This window comes from Cetorhinus maximus, chromosome 6 (assembly GCF_964194155.1).
Source record: "Cetorhinus maximus chromosome 6, sCetMax3.hap1.1, whole genome shotgun sequence".
NCBI classification, from domain to species: domain Eukaryota; kingdom Metazoa; phylum Chordata; class Chondrichthyes; order Lamniformes; family Cetorhinidae; genus Cetorhinus; species Cetorhinus maximus.
The window spans coordinates 92,854,361-92,875,261 of NC_135884.1; the positions used below are offsets into that span (position 1 = coordinate 92,854,361).

The 20,901-nt window shown below is 41.8% G+C and overlaps 1 protein-coding gene across 2 annotated transcripts in view; it reads right to left on the minus strand.

The window, feature by feature from the left end:
* Nucleotides 1-20,901, minus strand: part of phaf1 (phagosome assembly factor 1) — a 67,337-nt gene that overhangs the window by 38,989 nt on the left and 7,447 nt on the right. For both annotated transcript variants that reach the window (XM_078544065.1, XM_078544064.1), the window contains exons 2-3: nt 20,349-20,431; nt 13,882-13,965 (exon numbers count right to left, since the gene is read on the minus strand). In XM_078544065.1, coding sequence (XP_078400191.1) covers nt 13,882-13,965; nt 20,349-20,431 — 167 coding nt within the window. The remainder of the gene's footprint in view (nt 1-13,881; nt 13,966-20,348; nt 20,432-20,901) is intronic.

The window sequence follows — 20,901 nt, forward strand, 5'->3', positions numbered from 1 at the left end:
CAGCCCAGACTAAGCAACTTCAATGAAATGTAGGAAAATTTCCAATCCTGAGTTTGTACAAAGCAAAGCACAAACTCAAGGAAGGCAAATTTACAATTCCTCAGCTTTGCAAATTTAAAAACTTATGAACGTACAAACAAGGAGCAGGAGTAGGTTATTCAACCCCTCGAGACTGCTCTGCCATTTACGAAGATCATGGCTGATCTGATAGTAACCGGAAATCTGCATCCCACCTACTGCTGATAACCAACACCCCCTTGGCTTACCAAGAATCTATCCACCTCTGCCTTAAAAATATTCAAAGACTCTGCTTCCACCGCCTTTTCAGAAAGAGTGTTCCAAAGTTTCATGACCCCACCCCGAGTGAAAAAATTTCTCATCTCCATTTTAAATGGGTGACCCCTCATTTTTAAACAGTGACCCCTCGTTCTAGATTCTCTCACAAGAGGAAACATCCTCTCCACATCCACCCTGTCAAGGCCCCTCAGTATCTTATACATTTCAATCAAGTCATCTCTTACTCTTCTAAACTCCAGCAGATACAAGCCTAGTTTGTCCAATCTTTCCTCATAAGGTAACGCACCCATTCCAGGTATTAGTCTGGTAAACCTTCTCTGAATTGCTTCTAATGCATTTACATTCTTCCTCAAATAAGGAGACCAATACTGTACACAGTACTCCAGATGTGCCCTGCACGACTGAAGCATAACCTCCCTATTTTTGTATTCAATTCCCCTCACAATAAATGATAACATTCTATTAGCTTTCCTAATTACTTGCATCAGTGTCCCTCCCTCACCTGACAGAGGTGAGTGGTGACTGAATCTGGAATGCAGCTTCTTCATAATATATCAATTAGTACCAGAAGCATGCACACAGCCCACTACTTGGTCTACCATCAACAGACTGGCTTGAGGTGTCAGCTGTGGCTCAGTTCATAGCACCCTCGCCTTTGAATCAGAGGGTTGTGGGTTCATGTCCCACTCCTGGAAACCATGAACTGTGATTGTACTCAAAAGAGTTGCAATCTGTGACTGTTGATAACTCGAAAGAGTATCAACAGACTGGCCTAGGCTTTTCCCCTGCAACCCTTTGATTGGGTACATCCCTGGCAGAGAAGAACCTCCATATTTAAATACCTGCCAGTCCAGGGAGGGGGAAAGAGGGGAAGGCTAGTGTAAAGTGGGCAGAGACTTGCTGAGGCTAAGACTACAAGCAGGAGAAAAAGAGACAGCCAGTAGAAAGAAAAGCTTCCTTTTAAAATACTCCTATTTTAGTGGAGAAAAAAAAGCCTGTTAAATCCTGCTTCCATTAACACTGAACACATTGTGCAGTATTCATTATTGTATATATTTTCCATCAACTCACCTGCAGAAGTGTAGAAGCATTGTGTATTTTACGGCATTCCCTAGATAGCCTGTCATTTCTATGTAATTGCACTAGTCTTCAGCGATCAGCTAGAAGTCTGGTTGGAACAGCTCCCTTTCAGGGAGGGCTTTAAATATTTGAGACATGGTTTCAGACCTCACAGACACTAAGTATTGTTTTTAGATTGAGAAACAGTGCAGATGAAGGACCCAGCATGATAGAGGCAGGGAGAAATCACTTGGACCTGTGAAAGTTAACTGCAATTTTCCACTACTTGTAAGCTATTCAGCAAACATCATGAAACTATCAGTGCCTCTGCACACTTGCACAGATGGTGACGAAAAGTGGTGTAATAGTGTTAGCTTACTCAAAAGGTTAATCTTAGCAAACAAAATCAAAGATGGATTCCATGAATTGTTTCTCACCTCAGCATCCCCTGTTCTGCTTAACTGTCCATATTCCTCCATCAGCCACAAGAGAGTCTGGACCCCGAGTTGGTCAAAGGAAAATGCACTTTTCAGGGTAGGATAACACCTTCTTCTTTAAGGAAGCAATTATTGCCATAATCCTCCAAGAACCCAACAAATATACCCACTGAAGGGAGCCAAGTTCCAATTGCAAATAAATCTAGCAGTTAGAATTGATGGGAATCCTATGCTCAGCTGCCAGACAGCTGTGGCAGGTTACCATGAGGTGGTAAGAAGTTCAAATTTTCATGGCAGCTTTCCAGCCAACATCTAAATGCTGCTTGTGGGGCAATGGCTGGCACATCTCAGCAACAGCCTCTCAGGTAATTAACCACAAAAATGTTCTTGCCTGAATGAGTTGAAAGTGCGAGCAGTACACTGTACTCCTCATTGGGAAAGTGGAACATATTCAGCTGCTTGCCCTTTTATTGAAGTTATCCTTTAAGCCGCTGCCTACAGTATTGCAAACAGTCTTGTATCCTGAGGGACTACAACTGGGGCTCCAGACCAGATGTCTGCTGGGAAGGGAAAATAAAAATTCGACAGCAGGAAGCATTGTGAAAACATTGAGAATACTAGGATCGACAATTTTTTTTGAGTGAGTAGTACCCAATGCTTTAAGCGCAGTCAAACCCTACCTAAAACATTCGAGAAAAATTAACACACATTATTTGGTAAATTTTAAACTGCCCTTTTTATTACTGTGTATTTACTGGAGTAATGTGGCATTTTCGATCAATCATGGGAGAAATAAAAGTAATATACAGAACAACGAATGGTAGAGAACATGAGAAATAGGAGAATAGGCCGTACAGCCCCTCGAGCCTGCTCAGCCATTCAATACAATGAAGCAATTCCATTTTCCCTTCCGCTCCCCAGATCCCTTAATTCCCCTAGACACTAAAAATCTGTATCCTTGCCTTAAATAGATTCAACGATGGAGCATCCACAACCCTCTGGGGTAGAGAATTCCAAAGATTCACAACCATTCAAGTGAAGAAATTTCCCATCTCAGTTCCAAATGATCAGCCCCTTATCCTGAGCCTACCTATGTTCCAGATTCCCCAGCCAGGGAAAAACAACCTTTTAGTGTTTACCCTGTCAAGGCTTTTAGAATCTTGTATGTTTAATGAGGTTATCCCTCATTCTTCTAAATCCAGAGAACATAAGTCCTTCATCATAAGAACCAATCTAGTGAACCTCTGCTGCAATCGTCTCCAATCCAAGTATATCATTCCTTAAATATGGAAAGGAAAGCTGAATACAGTATTCTAGGTGTGGTCTCATCAAAGCCCTGCACCAATGTAGCAAGGCTTCCTTATTCTTGCGCTCCAATCCCCTTGAAATAGAAGCCAACATGCCAACTGCCTCAATAATTACTTGCTGTACCTGGATGTTAACTTTCTTGTCCCTAGAGGAAAGCAAGGGGTTGACTTGGTTTCTCCATTCTTACACATCCAAATACAATGCTGCATTATTCATAGTCTACCAAGAGAAAGATGAGACTGTTACTTTACATTTCACAGATGTGCTCGTACTCACTATTTTAATGTTGTTGATCCTCCACATACCAATGAAAAATGGAGGAATCACAATGCACATCATTTTCAAAGCTTTGTTCATAGGGTTTCTTCCATAGCTAAATTGGGAAAAGTAACTGTAGCTAAGATTTATGGACCAGAGGGTTGGTTTTCAGGTTATGCCACATTAACTAATCTCAGGAAGGGCACTACAATTAATCTCAATGCCCAAGCTAGAAAGAAGGATAGCAGCTCTGGCCCCTGCTCTTAATCACCATATTGAGATTCCTGCTGGATGTCCTCACTATGGATGTTGTGCATGAATAGGATTGGATTTGGCTGTGATGTCCTCCACTGTCAAATCTCCTGCTGATACCCACCAGCACAGCTCACTAGAGCTAGACTCTTTCAAGAGCAGTTGAAGAAAATGTGAAAACTTAGAATAGAAACCTCTTTCTGGCAGTATGATCCAGCTGATCTCCTTCAGAATAGAAGTCAATAAATTGAAATAAATTGGATTTTCTAGTGAAAAATGTCCAAGCACTCCAGGTCATGTAGAGGAAAATTTACATATGGGGGAAGAACTACATTGAGGAAGGAGGAGGAAGGATCATACAGAAAGAAAGTAATCTAAAATTAATTCAGCCTTGACATACAAATTAATTGTATAAAGAAAATCAACTTTAATGTTAAATCTAACTTGGAGCAATAATTTAGATCATTCATTCTACAGGATACAGATCTTGGATCTACTGCTCAGTTAAAATATTTGTTATCTTGACTAGTTGTTTTTCAGCTATTAGCTCAGGAGTAAATTCCAACTCATGGCTTAATGATTAGCTAAAGAATAACTCAACAAATAGACACCAACACTAAGCAGTCAATGGGGAGATAGCATAGGTTTAATTAAAATGGTGTTACAAAACGAACAGTTGCCCAGACTAAATAATAATCTTGGTACGATCTGTTGAAAATAAATTCTCCCTGATTAAGGAAAGAAGTGCTGTTTTCTTTCCGGAAAAAACGAGGTCTCAAATGGACCACATAATGGGCTTGTTCGTAAAATTAAAGCCCATGGGGTTAAAGGACAGTGGCAGCATGGGTATGACATTAGCTAGGTAACAGAATGCAGAGAGCTTAATGATGATCAGTTGTTTTTCAGGCTGGAGAGAAGTATACAGTGGTGTTCCCCAGAGGTCAGTATTAGGGCCACTGTTTTTTTTGATATACACTAATGACCTGAACTTAGGTATACAGGGTATAACTTCAGATTTGCAGATGACAAAACTCAGAAGTGTAGTGAACAAAGGGAAGATGGTAACAGACTTCAGGAGGACAAAGGCTGATGAAATTTCACACAGCAAATGTGAAATGATAGATTTTGGTAGTTAGAATCAGGAAAGGCAACATAAACTAACTAGGACAATTTAAAGGATTGCAGCAACTGAGAAACCCAGGAGTGTATGTACACAAATCTTTGAAGGCGGAAGTGTAGAGAAGGTCACTATAAAAGCATGATATCCTTGGTTTTATTCCAAGTGGCATAGTGTAGAAAAGCATGGAATTATATTAAACCTCACATGAAATACTAGTTATACCCCTAGAGAACACCACTGTAGACTTGTCCCCAGTTTGAAAAACAACTGTTCACCATGATTCGTTGTTTGCTGTTCCATGGCCAATTTTGTATTCTTGTTACTACTGTTGCCTTAACCCCATGGGCTTTAATCTTGCAAACAAATTTATTATGTGGCACTTTGTCAAATGCCTTTTGAAAATCTATACACAGATGAATTGCACTACACTCATTGACACACTATTACTTCAAAGTATTTGACCAATTTAGTCAAACTCTACTTGTCATTCATAAACCTGTGCTGACTTTCATCTATTAGTCCAAGAACATGGCTCAGAATGAAGCATCAGCATGCAATGAACCAAGGGCCTGCCTTTGGGCAGAGCACACATGAATGAATGAATTGTTCTAAATGCCAGGTTAGGCTGGTAGCCAATTGTCGCCAGGTTTATACCTCGTTTATGTTTTTTTAAAAAAAACAGGGCCGTAACATTTGCAAACCTCCAGTGCTTCAACAACATCACCACATCCCAGGAGAATTGAAAGAGCAATTTTACCCTTCTCTCTAAGTTAGAATACAATCTATCTGGATGGAGTGACTTTTCTACTTTGAGGACTGTCAAGCTTTTATCATCTCTATCTATTTTCATCTTAGCCAATAATTGCTATTGCCTTCTTCCTTACTACTATGTTGGCAGTATCCACTTCTCTGGTGAAGACAGATGAAAAGCAATCATTTAGTGTCTCAGCCATGTCCACTGCCACCACAAGATGATCTTGGGCTGAATTGTTTGGGGGATGCTGACATGCCACCACCAGGGCCAAAACAGGAGCCAACCACGATTCAATGGGTGGCACTTTGCTAGGGACAATTAACAAGCTGCCATCAATTGAGGCCAATAGCCCACTCCTCTGATTGGGCCGGCAGCTCAGCTACGCCACTGCTTGCAGTGGGGAAGCTAGGTCCTGGAAGGCCCCAGTAGTCGGGGGGGAAGAGGGGGTCCTGGTGCTCCAGCGACATTATTGCCATTGGTTCAGGTATTGGTTCAGGTTCAGCTGGAGTGGCTCCTCCACGAGCCAGGGAGTGCCCATAAACGAGGCCATCCCTGCAGCCAGGAACCTGCTGGGAGGTCATCAAGATTTACCTGGCGGTCTCCATGTGACTGAGGGTCCTCCCAATACAGGAAAAATGCCTGTGGTGGTGGAGGTGGCCCTTAATTAAGGCTAACTAAGACAGCTGAGCCGCTGAGGTGCCCAATGGCAATTTGCCATGGTGGCAGGAAGACACTGGGCTCCCCTCGTAGCAACTTCCCCCACCACATTGCCAGCCCTCCTGCATCCCAGCCCAACACTAGTGGACCTGGAAAATTCAACCCCTCCTTTATGGGCCATTACTGGCCCAACTCTTCAATGTTTGTGTTTAGAAAATACTTCATTTTAGTAGTTAATCTATTCTCATGTTCTCGCTTGGCCCCTTATTCTCTTTAGATTTCTTCTATACTTTCAATATTCAGTTTGGTTCTCCTCTGTATTATGAACCTTACAGTTGCCCCAATTCTCTTTCTTCTGCCTCATGTTAACCTCTATATCTTTTGTCATCCAAGTAGCTCTAGTTTATGCCTTTCCTTTCCATGTCATAGGAATCTGTCTGCTGCGTACCTGACCTATCTCATTGAAGGTCACCCTTTGTTCAATTACTGTTCTGCCTATCAATGTTTGATTCCAATCAACCTAGGCCAGATCCTTTTTCAACTCATTGAATGGTTAGGTATTTTTAAACTCGATTATACATTGCCCTTTTCCATAATTATCCTAAATCTGATATGATCTCTGTAAATGCTCACCCAATGAAACATGCTCCACCTGGAAGTTCCCCTCCATGCCACTCACCATCCTGACTTGGAAATATATCACCATTCCTTCACTGTCGCTGGGGTCACAATTCTGGAACTCCATTCTTAACAACGCTGCGAGTGTACCTACACCACATGGACTGCAGTGGTTCAAGAAGGCAGCTCACCACCACCTTCTCAAGGGCAATTAGGGATGGGCAATAAATGCTGGCCTAGCCAGCGATGCCCACATCCCATGAATAAAAACTTTTCCCCCAGATCTAGATCCAGCACTGTTCTTTTTTTGTTGGGATAAAAACACACTGATCAAGAACATTCACTTACACACATTTATGAATCCCTCCAATGGTACTATCCCTGACTATATTAAAGCGTTCTGATCATTACAACTCATTACTGCTTGTATCTTTCTATAATGATCCTGCAAAACCATCCCTTTATTTGGTAGGGTATAGTCTACATCACGTAATGTAATAGCTCCTCTATCGTTCCTTGGTTCTGTCATGACAGCGGATTATAGCCCTGAATTACTTATGAACATATTGAACTTTTTAAGGAAGATGTGTTTTTAAAAAAGGACATGCAAGCAAAAGCTGGCTGAGAATGTAAAGTAACACTTTCTGGAAAATTCCTATGTGGATTATACTTGACCAACTAGTCCAGAGAGAACATGGAATGTCGCACCTAAAAAAGGTGTCAAGGCCTACTTCAGATAGAGACATTTGAAAGGAAGAAATGCAATGCAAAAGACTGAAGTCTGATCTCCTGTGGTTGCAGAGACAATGGAGACTGATTACCACATCTCAGCAGAAACTATCTCCTGTTGAGTTATATCCCAGAACGTGGAATGGTCTGAGTTGAAAGAAAGCAGATTCTGGGTGAAATACATGTTTGTTTTTTCCCTTCCAGGAATACACAAGGAAATGGGTTAAAAAGCCAGCCGCAAACCTGATCCATGTGTTCAAGTTCTGGAGTGCTGTGAAGGTCACAGCAGAAGAACATCAACTAGACATCCCTGCAGCTTGCAGGTAAAAACCGCTCTCTCTCTCTCTCTCTCTCAATCTGGCTGGAGGAAAGTCAGCAAAGCCGCAGTCAAAAAGGAAACTGGACAACTCTTTCAACTAACCTGCAGAACCAAGTGTCTCCAAACCAACTGCTAAGCCAACCAGCTGCCAAAGTCAGAATCACCCAACTTAACAGCTACAATGTTTTGTATTCTACTCCTCACAGACAAGCCAAAGTCTGATTTGTATATCCCTTTAAACTTTTATTTTTGGACTCAACTTCTCATCTCTGATCTGTGTGTATGTGTGTTGCATTTTTATTATTTTATCTCAGATTTTTATGTAATTAATAAGCTTACTCTTTCTTTGACTCAAGAAAGCCTGGTTAAATTGGCTCCTTCTAAAACCCCCTCGATTACCTTTCCTGAATACCTCGTAGCATGAATAAGTTTCCAATCCTAACTCTTTGTGCCAGGTCTGTTATTGCTACCTTATCATAGCACCATGTGGCAACTTGCTCCTGCAGCTTACAAACTTTACTTACCGTGCACTGTGCATTTATATACATGGATGCCAAACCCATCTTAGACTGCTTTGCATTTGATCACTGTGTGATCCCTCCTAATTTTGAATTACATTGTAGTGCTATTCGTCTCTCCTAGTCCTCTGTGGATCCTGGCACTACTCTCTAATGTTTCACCTGGTGCGAATAGCCTTGCCAAATTAGTTTAATTTCTCTCTAGCAGCTGTAGTTAACATTCCTGGGAAAACAATGGGCCCAGATCCTATCCACCTTCAACAGATTCCTTCTGTATCAGAACTGGTCTCGATGTCTCAAGAATGCAAAGCCCTCCCTCCAGCACCATTGCTCCAGCCATGCATTTAACCTGTTTTATCCTATTCATATATTTACTAGTGCATGGCACGGAGTGTAATCAAGAGATTACTACCTTTGAGATTCTGCTTTTTAAACATCCTCTGTAGCTCCTAAAACTGACTGCAGGACCTCAACCCTTTTCTTTCCTATGTTATTGAATTGGATAATTATTTGATTGGAAAAATTCACAGGGCTATGGGGACATAACCAGGAAGTGGGATTAATTGGATAATCTTTCAAAGGGTTGGCAACAACTGAGATGGGCCTAGTGGTCCCCATCATTTTATTATTCTATGAAACAATGGTTCTGGGTTTTGTTGAGATAAATAACATTTAGAAAGTATTTAGGCAAAAGATTCAGTGGGGTCTTTAGCATCCGAAACAACAGGCCTAAGAAAAGTTTAAAAACTTCAGTCTAACTGGTGAGAAAACTTAATTCATACAGTTAATCATATTTTTGCAAGTGTTGGTCCAACATAAAAAGCTTAAATTTTTCCACAATTTCCTTTCTGCATTGTGAGCTTTCCTGGATGCTTAGATTACCAAAATATTAATCAGAAGTCCCTCTTAGGAACAATAGATCCCTGCACTCAAAAGTCTGATAGAAGACCTCAAGAACTTGAAGATTAGAAATGATCCCATATAATCACTGTAAAAACTCATGGCTTTCAGCTTTAGGAATACAGCAAGGACAACATGGCTCATATAAAAACACTGCACATCTGGTAGACTATGATAGAACATTTGGCAGTGTGAGTGCTGCTTTACCAAGGGTATATATCATTTTGCCAAGAATCTTGAGCGCTGCAGTAAAATTTGAATTTTCTCCTAATTGAATTACTGCACCACATCTATAAAACAACATTCAAAATCTTACATCTGGGCACAATGAGCTGAATTCCAGAAGTGAGGTGAGAGTGAATACACTTGACATTAAGGCAGCATTTAACCAAGTGTGACATCAAGGAACCCTAGCCAAATTGAAGTCGATGGGAATCAGGAAAAACTCTCCACTGATTGGAGGAAGGAAGATGGTTGTGGGTGTTAGAGGTGAATCATCTCAGCCCCAGGGCAACACTGCAGGAGTTCTTCAGACAGGAGTCCTAGGCCCAACCATCTTATGCTGCTTCAACAATGACCTTCACGCGAGCATAAGGACAAAAGTGGGGATGTTTGCTAACAGTGTTCTGTACCATTCTTAACTCCTCAGATACTGAAGCAGTTCATACCCAAATGCAGTAAGACCTGGACAACATTCAGGCTTGAGTTGACAAGTGGCAAGTGATATCACACTACACAAATACCAGGCACTGACCATCTCCAACAAGACAGAATTTAACCATCTCCCCTTGACACTCAATTACCATCACTGTATCCCCCACTATCAATATTCTGAGGTTTACCATTGGCCAAACTTAACTGGGCCAGCCTTAAAAATACTGTGAGTACAAGAGCAGGTCGGAGGCTGGGAATTCTGTGGCAAGTAACTCTCCCCATAACTCCCGAAAGCTTGTCCATCGTACAAGTCAGGAGTGTGACGGAATACTTTCCACTTGTCCAGATTAGTGAAGCTTCAACAACACTTAAGAAGCTTGACACCATCCATGGGTCCGCTTCATCCACACCCTTCACCACCAGTGCACAGTTACAGCAGTGTGTACCATCTATAAGATGCACTGCAGCAACTTGCTAAGGCTCCTTCATTAGTGCCTTCCAAACCTGCAAACTCATCTAGAAAGACAAGGGCAGCAGACACATGGGACCACCACCACCTGCAAGCTCATCAAGTCACACAGCATCCTGGCTTGGAACTATATCATTCCTTTACTGTCACTGGATCAAAATCCTGGAACACCACCCTTAACAGCATGGTGACGTGTATCTACAACACATGGGCTGCAGCAGTTCAAGGAGGCAGCACACCACCAACTTTCAAGTGCAATTGGTAGTGCACTGCAGATCACTCAGTCTGAGCTGCTGTGGCAACGTGGATTTTTACATGCACATTGTAGTATGGAGATGTGGATAGTGATGGTAGAGGCTCCAACTTTCTTTCCATCATATGACTGATGAGAAATCTCTCCCGCCCTTACTGTCTGCCATTGGTGTGCATTAGAAGGATTTGCAGTTTGATAATCAACCTGTTTGGCTGCGTTATGAACGGACCTTGCTTGGTGATCAAGTCCTGGGAGGAGATTCGAACCCAGAGCTTCTGACCCAAAAGCAGGTGGGCTATCAACTGCTCCATAAGTGCTCCCACAAGCAATTAGGGATGGGCAATAGATGCTGACACCTGCATCCCAAGAAATAAAATAAAAGTTCCTGATTATAAATTCTGATATGCATGGTTATAATGGAAACTGCCCATGTAAACTTGTCACAATGCAATTATATTCTTCTGCCAATGGTGAAGCTGTAACATATCAGCTATGCATTTCGTAACCCCTCAGCTCATTGTGCAAGGAAACTCCTTTCCGACTTTCCATAAATTTTGCTATCTATAATAACACTCAGCTTTTGGCTGTCTGAACTGCTTAGATTGATCAGTTTAAGGGGCGTGTCTGTTGGTGGGAATGTGTGGTGGGTGGTGCCTGGCACAAGCAGAGACATTTAAGGCGTGCAGAGAGGAGTGCAGTGCATAATGGAAGTGTGGCTATGAGCAGCTGGTGGCAGCAACGCTGGTTTTGGGGGGGGTGAGGGAGGTGGAAAGAGTGCAGGGCCGGGAGGGGGGATGCGGGGGGTAGTTGAACAACAAAAATAAATACAAAAACAAAAATAAATAGTCATTTGGTGGTACAGAACATGAATATTGCTGAAAAAAAAGATATTTTGCTAAGCTTTTCATCTTGCACACATCAGGACAATTGCAAGAATACCAATATCAGGGGAAGCAACAACTTTGTACTGTATGGAGAGTGCTGATGCGTTGGCAAGTGGAATAATTGGTAGAGGTGTTGCCATGGAGAATGCACCAGTACACCTGTTAATGGTGACTGACAATCAACTGCCAAGCATTGTTTGAAATTTAAACCAGGCGGCTTGACCCTGATTGGTCAAGGCATTGCCCTGAGGAATGAACCAGCAAATGGCTGTTACTTATTTTGTTCAGCTGAAACAGGCACAATGTGCTTTGTCTGCAAAGAACAGGGCCCTGTGTATTAATATATGTAGCTTCCAGTACACGCAAATGCGCCACATTGCGAGCCCGACTGAATCTTAAATTGGTTGTCAGCGTAATTTTTAGCATACCCAAGGATTATTTAGCAAATGTTGTCCAATTGCGAAATCACATCTAACGTTGGACACTGTTTTGAGCTTAGTAAGCATGGGCTGGTTGAGTATGGTCTGTACCTTGCCTGTTGCAAACAGCAGAAAGGATAGACTGTTTAATATGATACACCAATCTTTGGGACATATGGCCTACATACCTAGCATCACACTGGCACTGAAATTCATATATCACATTACTCATGTGTGAGATAGGCAGAACATCTTTTTGGCTTCCTGTTAGTGGTGAATATCATTCATGTTGCTGCTGCACAGTAGAAGTGTGAAACAGCTAACTTCACCTGTTGCTTTAATTTTTGAGATAACTTGCTCTTCCAGGGTAATCTGAGGTAGATTGGGCGCTTTTCAGGGCCTAAAGTGACAGCCTTAGTGCCAGTATGATGCTAAGTGTGTAGGCCATATGTCCCAAAGGCTGCTGGATCGTATCAAACAGCATGCCCCTTCTGCTGTTTGCAACGGGCAAGGTACAGACTGTACCCAACCAGACCACGCTTGCAAAACTCAAAACAGTGTTCAACATTAGACGTGATTCCACGATTGGACATCATTTGCTAAATAATCCTCAGTGTGCTAAAAATTACGCTGACAACCAATTTAAGATTGTCAGTCGGGCTCACAATGTGGTGCATCTGCATGTACTGGAAGCTCCATATATTAATACACAGGGCCCTGCTCTTTGCAGACAGAAAGAACAAGTACACACATTGTTTCTGTTTCAGCTAAACAAAATAAGAGGCAGCCATTTGCTGGCTCATTCCTCAGGTCAATGCCTTGACCAGATTCAAGCTGCTGGTTTAAATTTCAAACAATGCTTGGCAGTTAGCTGTCAGTCACCATTAAATGGTGCATTTTCCATAGCAATGTCTCTACCAGAGTCCACTTGCCAACCAATCAACACTCTCTTCTCATACAGTATAAAGTTGTTGCTTCCCCTGACATTAGTATTCTTGTGATTGGCCTGATGAGTGCAAGACGAAAAGCTTTGACAAAATGTATTTTTTTTAAGCAGTACTCAATAACAAAAATAGAAGATATGGATAATCCAACATAGCTACGCTGGCTGGAGAGATTGTTTCCATGATGGATGGGATGAAATTGATGGGAGGGATGGGAGTGGCAAGACTGGGAGGGGGACGGGCTGGGGAGCATGGGAGTGGCAGATGTGGTGATGGAATTGGTTAAGTGTGACAAAATGGCAGGGACAATTATTTGATACAACTTATTTGAAAGCTATTCTATGTGCTAAAAATAAAGGTCCACTAGATTTGATGAAAACATCTTAGAAAAGCTGTGAGGTGAATTACATCAGCAGATTCTCTAGGCGAAAAGGATGCTAACAGTGTATAACCTCCAGAGCTTTTACACAGGCCAACTCTAAATGGGCATGCCATTGTACAAACTTAAGACTAAAGCAATGAGCATTTATAATGTTGCCACAAAACTTGAATCCTAAACAATTACTTGGCATGGAACAAGATTGGTAGTTAAGAAGCTGTTTTCTTGACAACAAATGCTGAAATTATAACAGGCAGATTTCAAGGAAATAAGAGTGCTTATTCCTCGAAGAATATTGAGCCTATCAGATGCAAATCTTTTCAACTCAGGAGACAGCAGTTCTCAATTAGACTTTCATATTCTTATTGTAGGTCTCTGCTAGTTTAGCTCCAAATAAAAAGTATCATATAAAGATGAAGACATTAAAACAAGGACTGAGTTGTACCTGTGAACTTTTATTCAATTATTCCCTTCTTCCTATACTGATTATATCTTAGCTTTACCTCTCAATGCAGTGCCATTGGAAATCAACTGTATATTGTAACAAAGATAATGTCTTATCACATTAAGCCATCGCAATGTTTCATCTTAGAATTAATTTTTACACATAGTAACTGTTGTACATGAAAGCAAAACATAAGCATGTCTCTGACCTTTAATCTCTGATTATAAGCATCGAAAAGTAGTTTGATTCCGTCCTGAGTCAGATTAAGGATGAGGTCATGGCTGAGTGGTGACTGCAAAGAAAGAAAACTCCATTAAAAAACTAAGAGTGACAACACCCAATGTAGCATTTATAGTATTAGACACAAATAGTTGCATTAAAGTTCTTTTACACAGCCGTGTGGAATGGATTACCAATGAATAACTTACTTTCTAAAACTCAAGGGCCTCAAACAGGACAGAGAAAGGACATCAATCACAAATTACTGGATCTAGTTGCACTGCTATACTAAATTAGTGTTTCCTTGAATATTCATTTTTGGGTTTTGGAAATGCTGGCAAAGCAGCAGATTATGCCTGTCCCTAGATGTGGAGAAGGTATTAGAGACTTCCAGGATACCAGCCTATCAGAATGGTCCACACCTTGGAGGGGAGGTTGGAGATGATGTTTCCATGACACAGTTGCTCTTGCCCTTTTTTGGTGGTCAAGGTCATTGTGGGGGGAGGTGTTGCTGAATTAACCTAGGTGAGTTGCTGCAGTGCAACCTAAAGATTGTACAGCCTGCATTTCTGGCTATGGAGAAGGGGGACATCAAGTCCACCACAGCAGGGAAATCAATCAAGCAGACATCAGGCAGCTTGGATGTCCAGCTTGAGGGTTGGATACACCCATCAGGCAAGTGGTGAGCCTTTTAGAATTGGAAAAGTGTTGAGGTGTTAGGAAGAGGCACTCATAACAGTGCACAGTATTTACCCTGCTCATCAGTGATGATACAGTTAGGTTTCTGGTCAAGGTGACCCCCAAGATGTTGATGGCAGATTTAGCAATGGCAGTGTTGCTAAGGTTAAAAGGAGATGGCTGGGCTTTCTCTTGTTCAAAATGGTCATTCCCTGGTATTTGTGTTGTGCAAATCATGCCAGATAAATCTGATGGGATTCTTTGATGTAACAGAGTTAGGTGACAGGATAAATGCAAGGGATGTAGTGTATATGGAATGTCAAAAGTCTTTGACTGTGCCACACAGGGGGTTATTAGAGATTAATAAGTAATTGAATTCAGAGAAGAGCAACAAATTGAATTGAAAATTGAGCAGTAGGGATGAAAGTATAGCAGCCATAGGCAATTTTTCCAAGTGATTTGAAGTGTGCATCCGTCACAGTTCTGTTCTGCGACCGTTTATTGTTCACTCTGTGCATCTATGATTTGTATGTAGCGGTTTAAGTACTCATATTTTCAGATATTAAAATTGGAAGCAGAATAAATAATTGAGAAGATGAAAAGAAAGCACAAGAGAGGTAAATTGGTGAAATGGACAAAAAATAGCAAATGGAACAGGGAGGAGGCTGTAGAGCAGCCATGTGATTTATTTGATTTTATTGTTATTTTGTGGAAAGGGCATACTGGGTAACCTTTCATATTGTCAGGTAGATGCCAGATTGTAGTTGTATTAGAATAGCTTGGTTAGGGGAACAAATGGCGATAGTACTGAAGACTTGTACACCAGAATCAGGACATTGTCAGAGCCCCAAAGCCTTTGCTGTGCCCAGTACAGTATGCAATTTCTTGATGTCACGTGCTGTGAACTGGATTGACTGGACACTTAACATTCGGAGTGGATGAACTAAAGACAAAGGAATTCAGTGGGATTACAAATGGAAGATTACAACCCTGGCTCCATTGGGCCAATCCTTCATTCAACTGTTGCTAAAGGACTTACAATTTATGAATTTATTACTGAACTTATGAAAACATCCAGAGCAGATACAATTAGGAAAGTTATTTTTTATTTTTCCTTCCCTCCCCTCAAGGAACTACCAACTCTTGCAGTGGTACAGTTCCACAGGTAGCCATACTCCTTCAGCACTTCACCAAGTAGGCATTCTTTAAATGTGAGTCAATATAGTGAGTAATTGATTTCTGAGTCTAATCCTGCCATTCATGCACACTGTCAACTCCTGGTAGAAATTGCCTAAGTGGCAGCAGAGAGATTCAGGACTGCCTTTCCTATTCCTTACAGCCCTGAAACTAATTGGAACACCCTAAATACAGTAACAACTTTAGGGGCCATAAATACAAAATAGTCACTAATAAACCCAATAAGGAATTCAGGAGAAGCTTCTTTCCTCAGAAAGTGATTAGAATGTGGAATTTGTTACCACAAGGTGCAGTTGAGGTGATGCATTTAAGGGACAGTTGGATAGCCACATGAAGGGGAAAAGGGGCTTTCCTGATGTGTCTTAAAGGAGGAAACAGAAGTAGAGGTGCAGGGAGAGAATTCCAAAGTTTAAGGCAGCTTAAGGAACGGCGATCAATAGCAAAGCGAATAAGATCAAGGACGCAGAAAAGGCCAGAATTAAAGTAGGAGGGTTGTAGGGCTATAATAAGTTACAGGGAATGGGAGGGGTAAGGCAATGGTGGGGTTTTGAAACAAGGATACAAGTTATAAATTTGAAGCGCTGCTAGACTGGGAACTAATGTTGGTCAATGAGCACAGGGGTGATGGGTGAACGAGACCAAGTCCAAGTTCGGGCATGGATGCAGAGTTTTGGGTAAGTTCAAGTTTATGGGGGTGGAAAAAGGGAGGTCGGCCAGGAGAACAGTGGAATTAAAACTAGAGGTAACAAGGGCATGGGTGAGCTCAGGCAGGGTAGGAAATGAGCGGAGGTGCAGGTATACATTCTTGATGATGGAACACATTTACAAAGCATTTCTTATATTGTCTGAATTAAAAGGCTTTCTCGAAATGTACCTCTTGCATCAAGCTTTTTAAGTCACTTCTCCTAATATAATTTTTGGCTTGGTACTGATTTTTCTATGATCATGCATCAGTTAAGTGCCTTGGGTTGTTTTCCTACAGTCATTGTGCTATATAACTGCAATTATTTGTTGTAGTATTGATCTACAGGAGTTCCACTGAACCTTTCCCAGGGCCTTTACAATGACCTACAAGCAATGAGACCAACTAGACAGTATTCTAAATGAGGCCTAACCAAGGTCTAATACCAGGACTGTATAGCATTTGTTCTGTATTTAATGGTCCTGGTCGTTCACCCCTCAGTTCCTCTATTTGCTTTTGAAATAGCAATTGGTTCATGTATTATAACATCATTTCTCCAGTTCACCAGCCTTACATGCATAGCCCTACATGGTGCACACATGCTTAGTGTTAGCCACACCCACCTCTTGGAATAAAGAGCCATCAATAAAGTGACAATAGTATTTTTTGCACATGCAAGCATATCCATATCTATTAATGCCTTTGGCACGGATTTATTAGTGCACGGAACAAAGCTTCCACAAATTGGCTTACAGATCAAATCCTGACAATTCAGCTCCAGCTATCTATTTTGAAGTTGGGCAATGGCTGTCAGTTTTGAATTTAAGCCAAGTTATGTCAAGACTATTATAAATACAGATTTTCTTTTGCCCCCTAATTCACTGACGAAGGGCTGTTTTCATCCCAGCATGTGTCTGGGCACCAAGCAAGGGGAGGATTGGTCTCAGCTGTCACATTCCTCCCCAAGCCAGTCAAAACAGCCTCTCTCAAGAAAAATGGTCACTTGGACAATATGTTGAAGGGCAGCTCGAATACTTCTCATTATGAAATAGATGTCAAAAGTTCAACACAAAAATGTTGCTAGAAATACATAGGCACAACTAACATAACTGAAAAGAGAGAAAAGTTAATGTTTCACTCACCACAAAATATCTTCTCAGGTGTTGATGCAACACATCTTCAACATTTTATGGCTTTGTTTCAACTTTTGTGGGGGCATTTTATATGGCAAAAATCTCGATTCAAGCAGCTCTTCGAATGAGTGAAAAGTTTAGACAAGTTCAACTGAAGACCTACTGGGCAGTCAGCCAGCAAATTAACCACTTTCCAGCCTAATCCTTATGGAGTCATGCCAGGAAAACAACCTACAATCTAGCTTATGCTTAGCTGTTAACCTTGGACATTCTGAATGTAATTGGAAATATCAAACTTTTAAATAGAAAATCAAGCTCTTTTTCCTGTTCTGTGAAGCAATTTAATTTTTAAGGCATCATGGAGGCAGTTCAATGAAGAATATTTTTGCCACCAGGCAGTCACACGAAAGTTTCCTTTTGCCTCCCATTTCGTTCAGAACTGCATTTCTTCCAGCTAAATAATAACTGTACCGCAAAAGCATTCATTGTTCATGTCAGAATAACTTAACCAGATGTAGAAGACAGAGGACTGATCTAATTGTATTGGCAGGCCCCGCTCCCACCAGAACAATCAGCAAGTATACCTCATTAGGACACCACAGCTACCTTTGAAAAAGGATAACAGCATGAACAGTAATAAACTATAATTGTGAAATAAAGCGCAATAAAGAACCAATTACCACATAGTGTCTAACAGTCATTAATCTGGTAGACAGTGCATATCAATATTCTAGGTTCATCCAGATATGTACAAGCAGTCAGAGACCCTGGCCAGTGAATGTGGGTTAATAATCAGTGACTAGAGCAAATGTTGCAATAGCGTTACTTCTTTTGCCTTTAACTGTGACATACCTTTTACTGAATATTAAATTAACGCTAAAACTGACTTAGAGCCATAGAAAGGTTACGTGGCAGAAAGAGGCCATTCAGGCCATTGCGCCTGTGCCAGCCAAAAACACAAAAGAAACTAGCTGCTCATTTTAATCGCACTTTCCAGCACCTGGTCCGTCGCCTTGCAGGTTACAGCACTTCAGTTGCAGTTCCAGGTACCTTTTAAATGAGTTGAGCGTTTCAGCCTCAACCACCAACTTAGGCAGCAAATTCCAGATGCCCACCACCCTCTGGGTGAAAAAGTTTTTCGTCATGTCCCCTCTCATCCTTCTATCAATCATCTTAAATCAATTGCCCCTGGTAATTGACCCCTCAGCTAGGGGAAATAAATCTTTCCTGTCTATCCTATCTAGGCCCCTCAATTTTGTACACCTCAATTAGGTCATCCTCTAGCCTCCTCTGTTCTATGGAGAACAACCTTAGCCTATCCAATCTCCCCTCACAGCTGCAATTTTCAAGCCCTGGCAACATTCTTGTAAATCTCCTCTGCAGTTTCGCCAGAGAAATGATGTCCTTCCTGTAATGTGGTGACCAGAACTGTACACAAAATTTCAGCTGTGGCCTAATCAGCATTTTATAGAGCTCCAGCATCACATCCCTGCTTTTGTATTCAATATCTTGCCCAATTAAGGAATGCATTCCATATGTTTTCTTGACCACCTTGTCCACCTGCCTTGCCACCTTCAAGGATCTGTGGACATAAATTCCAAGGTGTCTCACTTCCTCAACCCCTCTCAATAACTTTCTGTTTACTGAGTATTCCCTTGCTTTGTTTGCCCTCCACAAATGCATTACCTCATACTTTTCCGGGTTAAATTCCACTTGTCACTTCTCCACCCACTCAACCAAACCATTGATATCATTCTGGAGTCAACAACTATCCTCTTCACTACCAACTAAACGGCCAATTTTTGTGTCATCTGCAAATTTCCCAATCATGCCTCCTACATTTAGGTCTAAATCATTAATATATACAACAAACAGCAAGGGCCCAACACTGAGCCCTGTGAAGCGCCACTGGAAACTGTTTTCCATTGGCAGAAACATCTATTGACCATTACCCTTTGTTTCCTGCCACTGAGCCAACATTGGATCCAATCTGCCATCTTCCCCTGTATCCCATGAGATTTCACTTTCCTGACCAGTCTGCCGTGTGGGACCTTGTCAAATGCCTTACTGAAATCCATGTAGACAACATCCACGGCACTACCCTGATCAATCCTCCTTGTTACTTCCTCAAAAAATTCTATTAAGTTAGTAAAACATGATCTTCCCCTAACAAAACCACGTTGACTATCCTTGATTAGTCCGTGCCTTTCTAAGTGACAATTTATGCTGTGTCTCAGAATTTTTTCCAATAATTTGCCCACCACTGAAGTCAGACTGACTGGCCTATCCCTCGCACCCTTTTTAAAAAATGGTACAATATTCACAGACCTCCAATCCTCTGGGACCTCAGCTGTATTGAATGAGGATTGGAAAATGATCCTCAGAGCATCTGCTATTTCTTCCCCGGCTTCCTTCAACAGCCTGGGATACAATCCATCTGGCCCTGTTGATTTTTCCACCTTCAAGGATGCCAGTCCCGCCTGTACTTTCCCTCTTACTATGCTTATTGTATCTAATATTTCACAGTCCTCCTCTTTAACTAGAAAGTCTGCATCACCCCTCTCCTTAGTGAAGACAGAGAAAGTACTCATTGAGAACCCTGGCCACACATTCAGCATCAACCCACAAGTTATCATGTATACCTCTGACAGGCCTTACTTTTTCCTTAGTTATTTTCTCGCTTTTAATATATTGATAAAACTTGACTGGTAAGATTTGAAACAAATGTTGCTCCCAAAGCAAGCATAGAGGGCTGATCTCACTCACCTGTTCGCTGTAGAGAACCTGCACATTTTTTATGACGCGACAGTGCTTTTGGAGAATAGCAACACCCTGAGCCAATGGCATTCCTGAAAAATATAAACAATGCAAAAGAATGAGTTTGGAACCAGGTCTTTCCATCTGGGCACATTTTTAACTACTAGAGAGCTGCTTAAAAAAAAACTTTCAAAATTATCAAGTACAATGGTATGTTAAAATAATATTCGGCCAGAAAGAGAAAGATTAGGGGGGCAGGGGACAAATAATATCAATAATATCTGGCAAGTCTTTGCAAGCTGCTCACACAATTCCAGTGAACAGTTTGCACAAGGGCTATGCAAGGTGAAATTTAAGGCACACACAATCACCAGGCGCGCGCACAATCACCAGGCGCGCGCGCGCGCACAATCACCAGGCGCGCGCGCGCGCACAATCACCAGGCGCGCGCGCGCGCACAATCACCAGGCGCGCGCGCGCGCACAATCACCAGGCGCGCGCGCGCGCACAATCACCAGGCGCGCGCACGCGCACACGCACCAGGCGCGCGCACACGCGCACG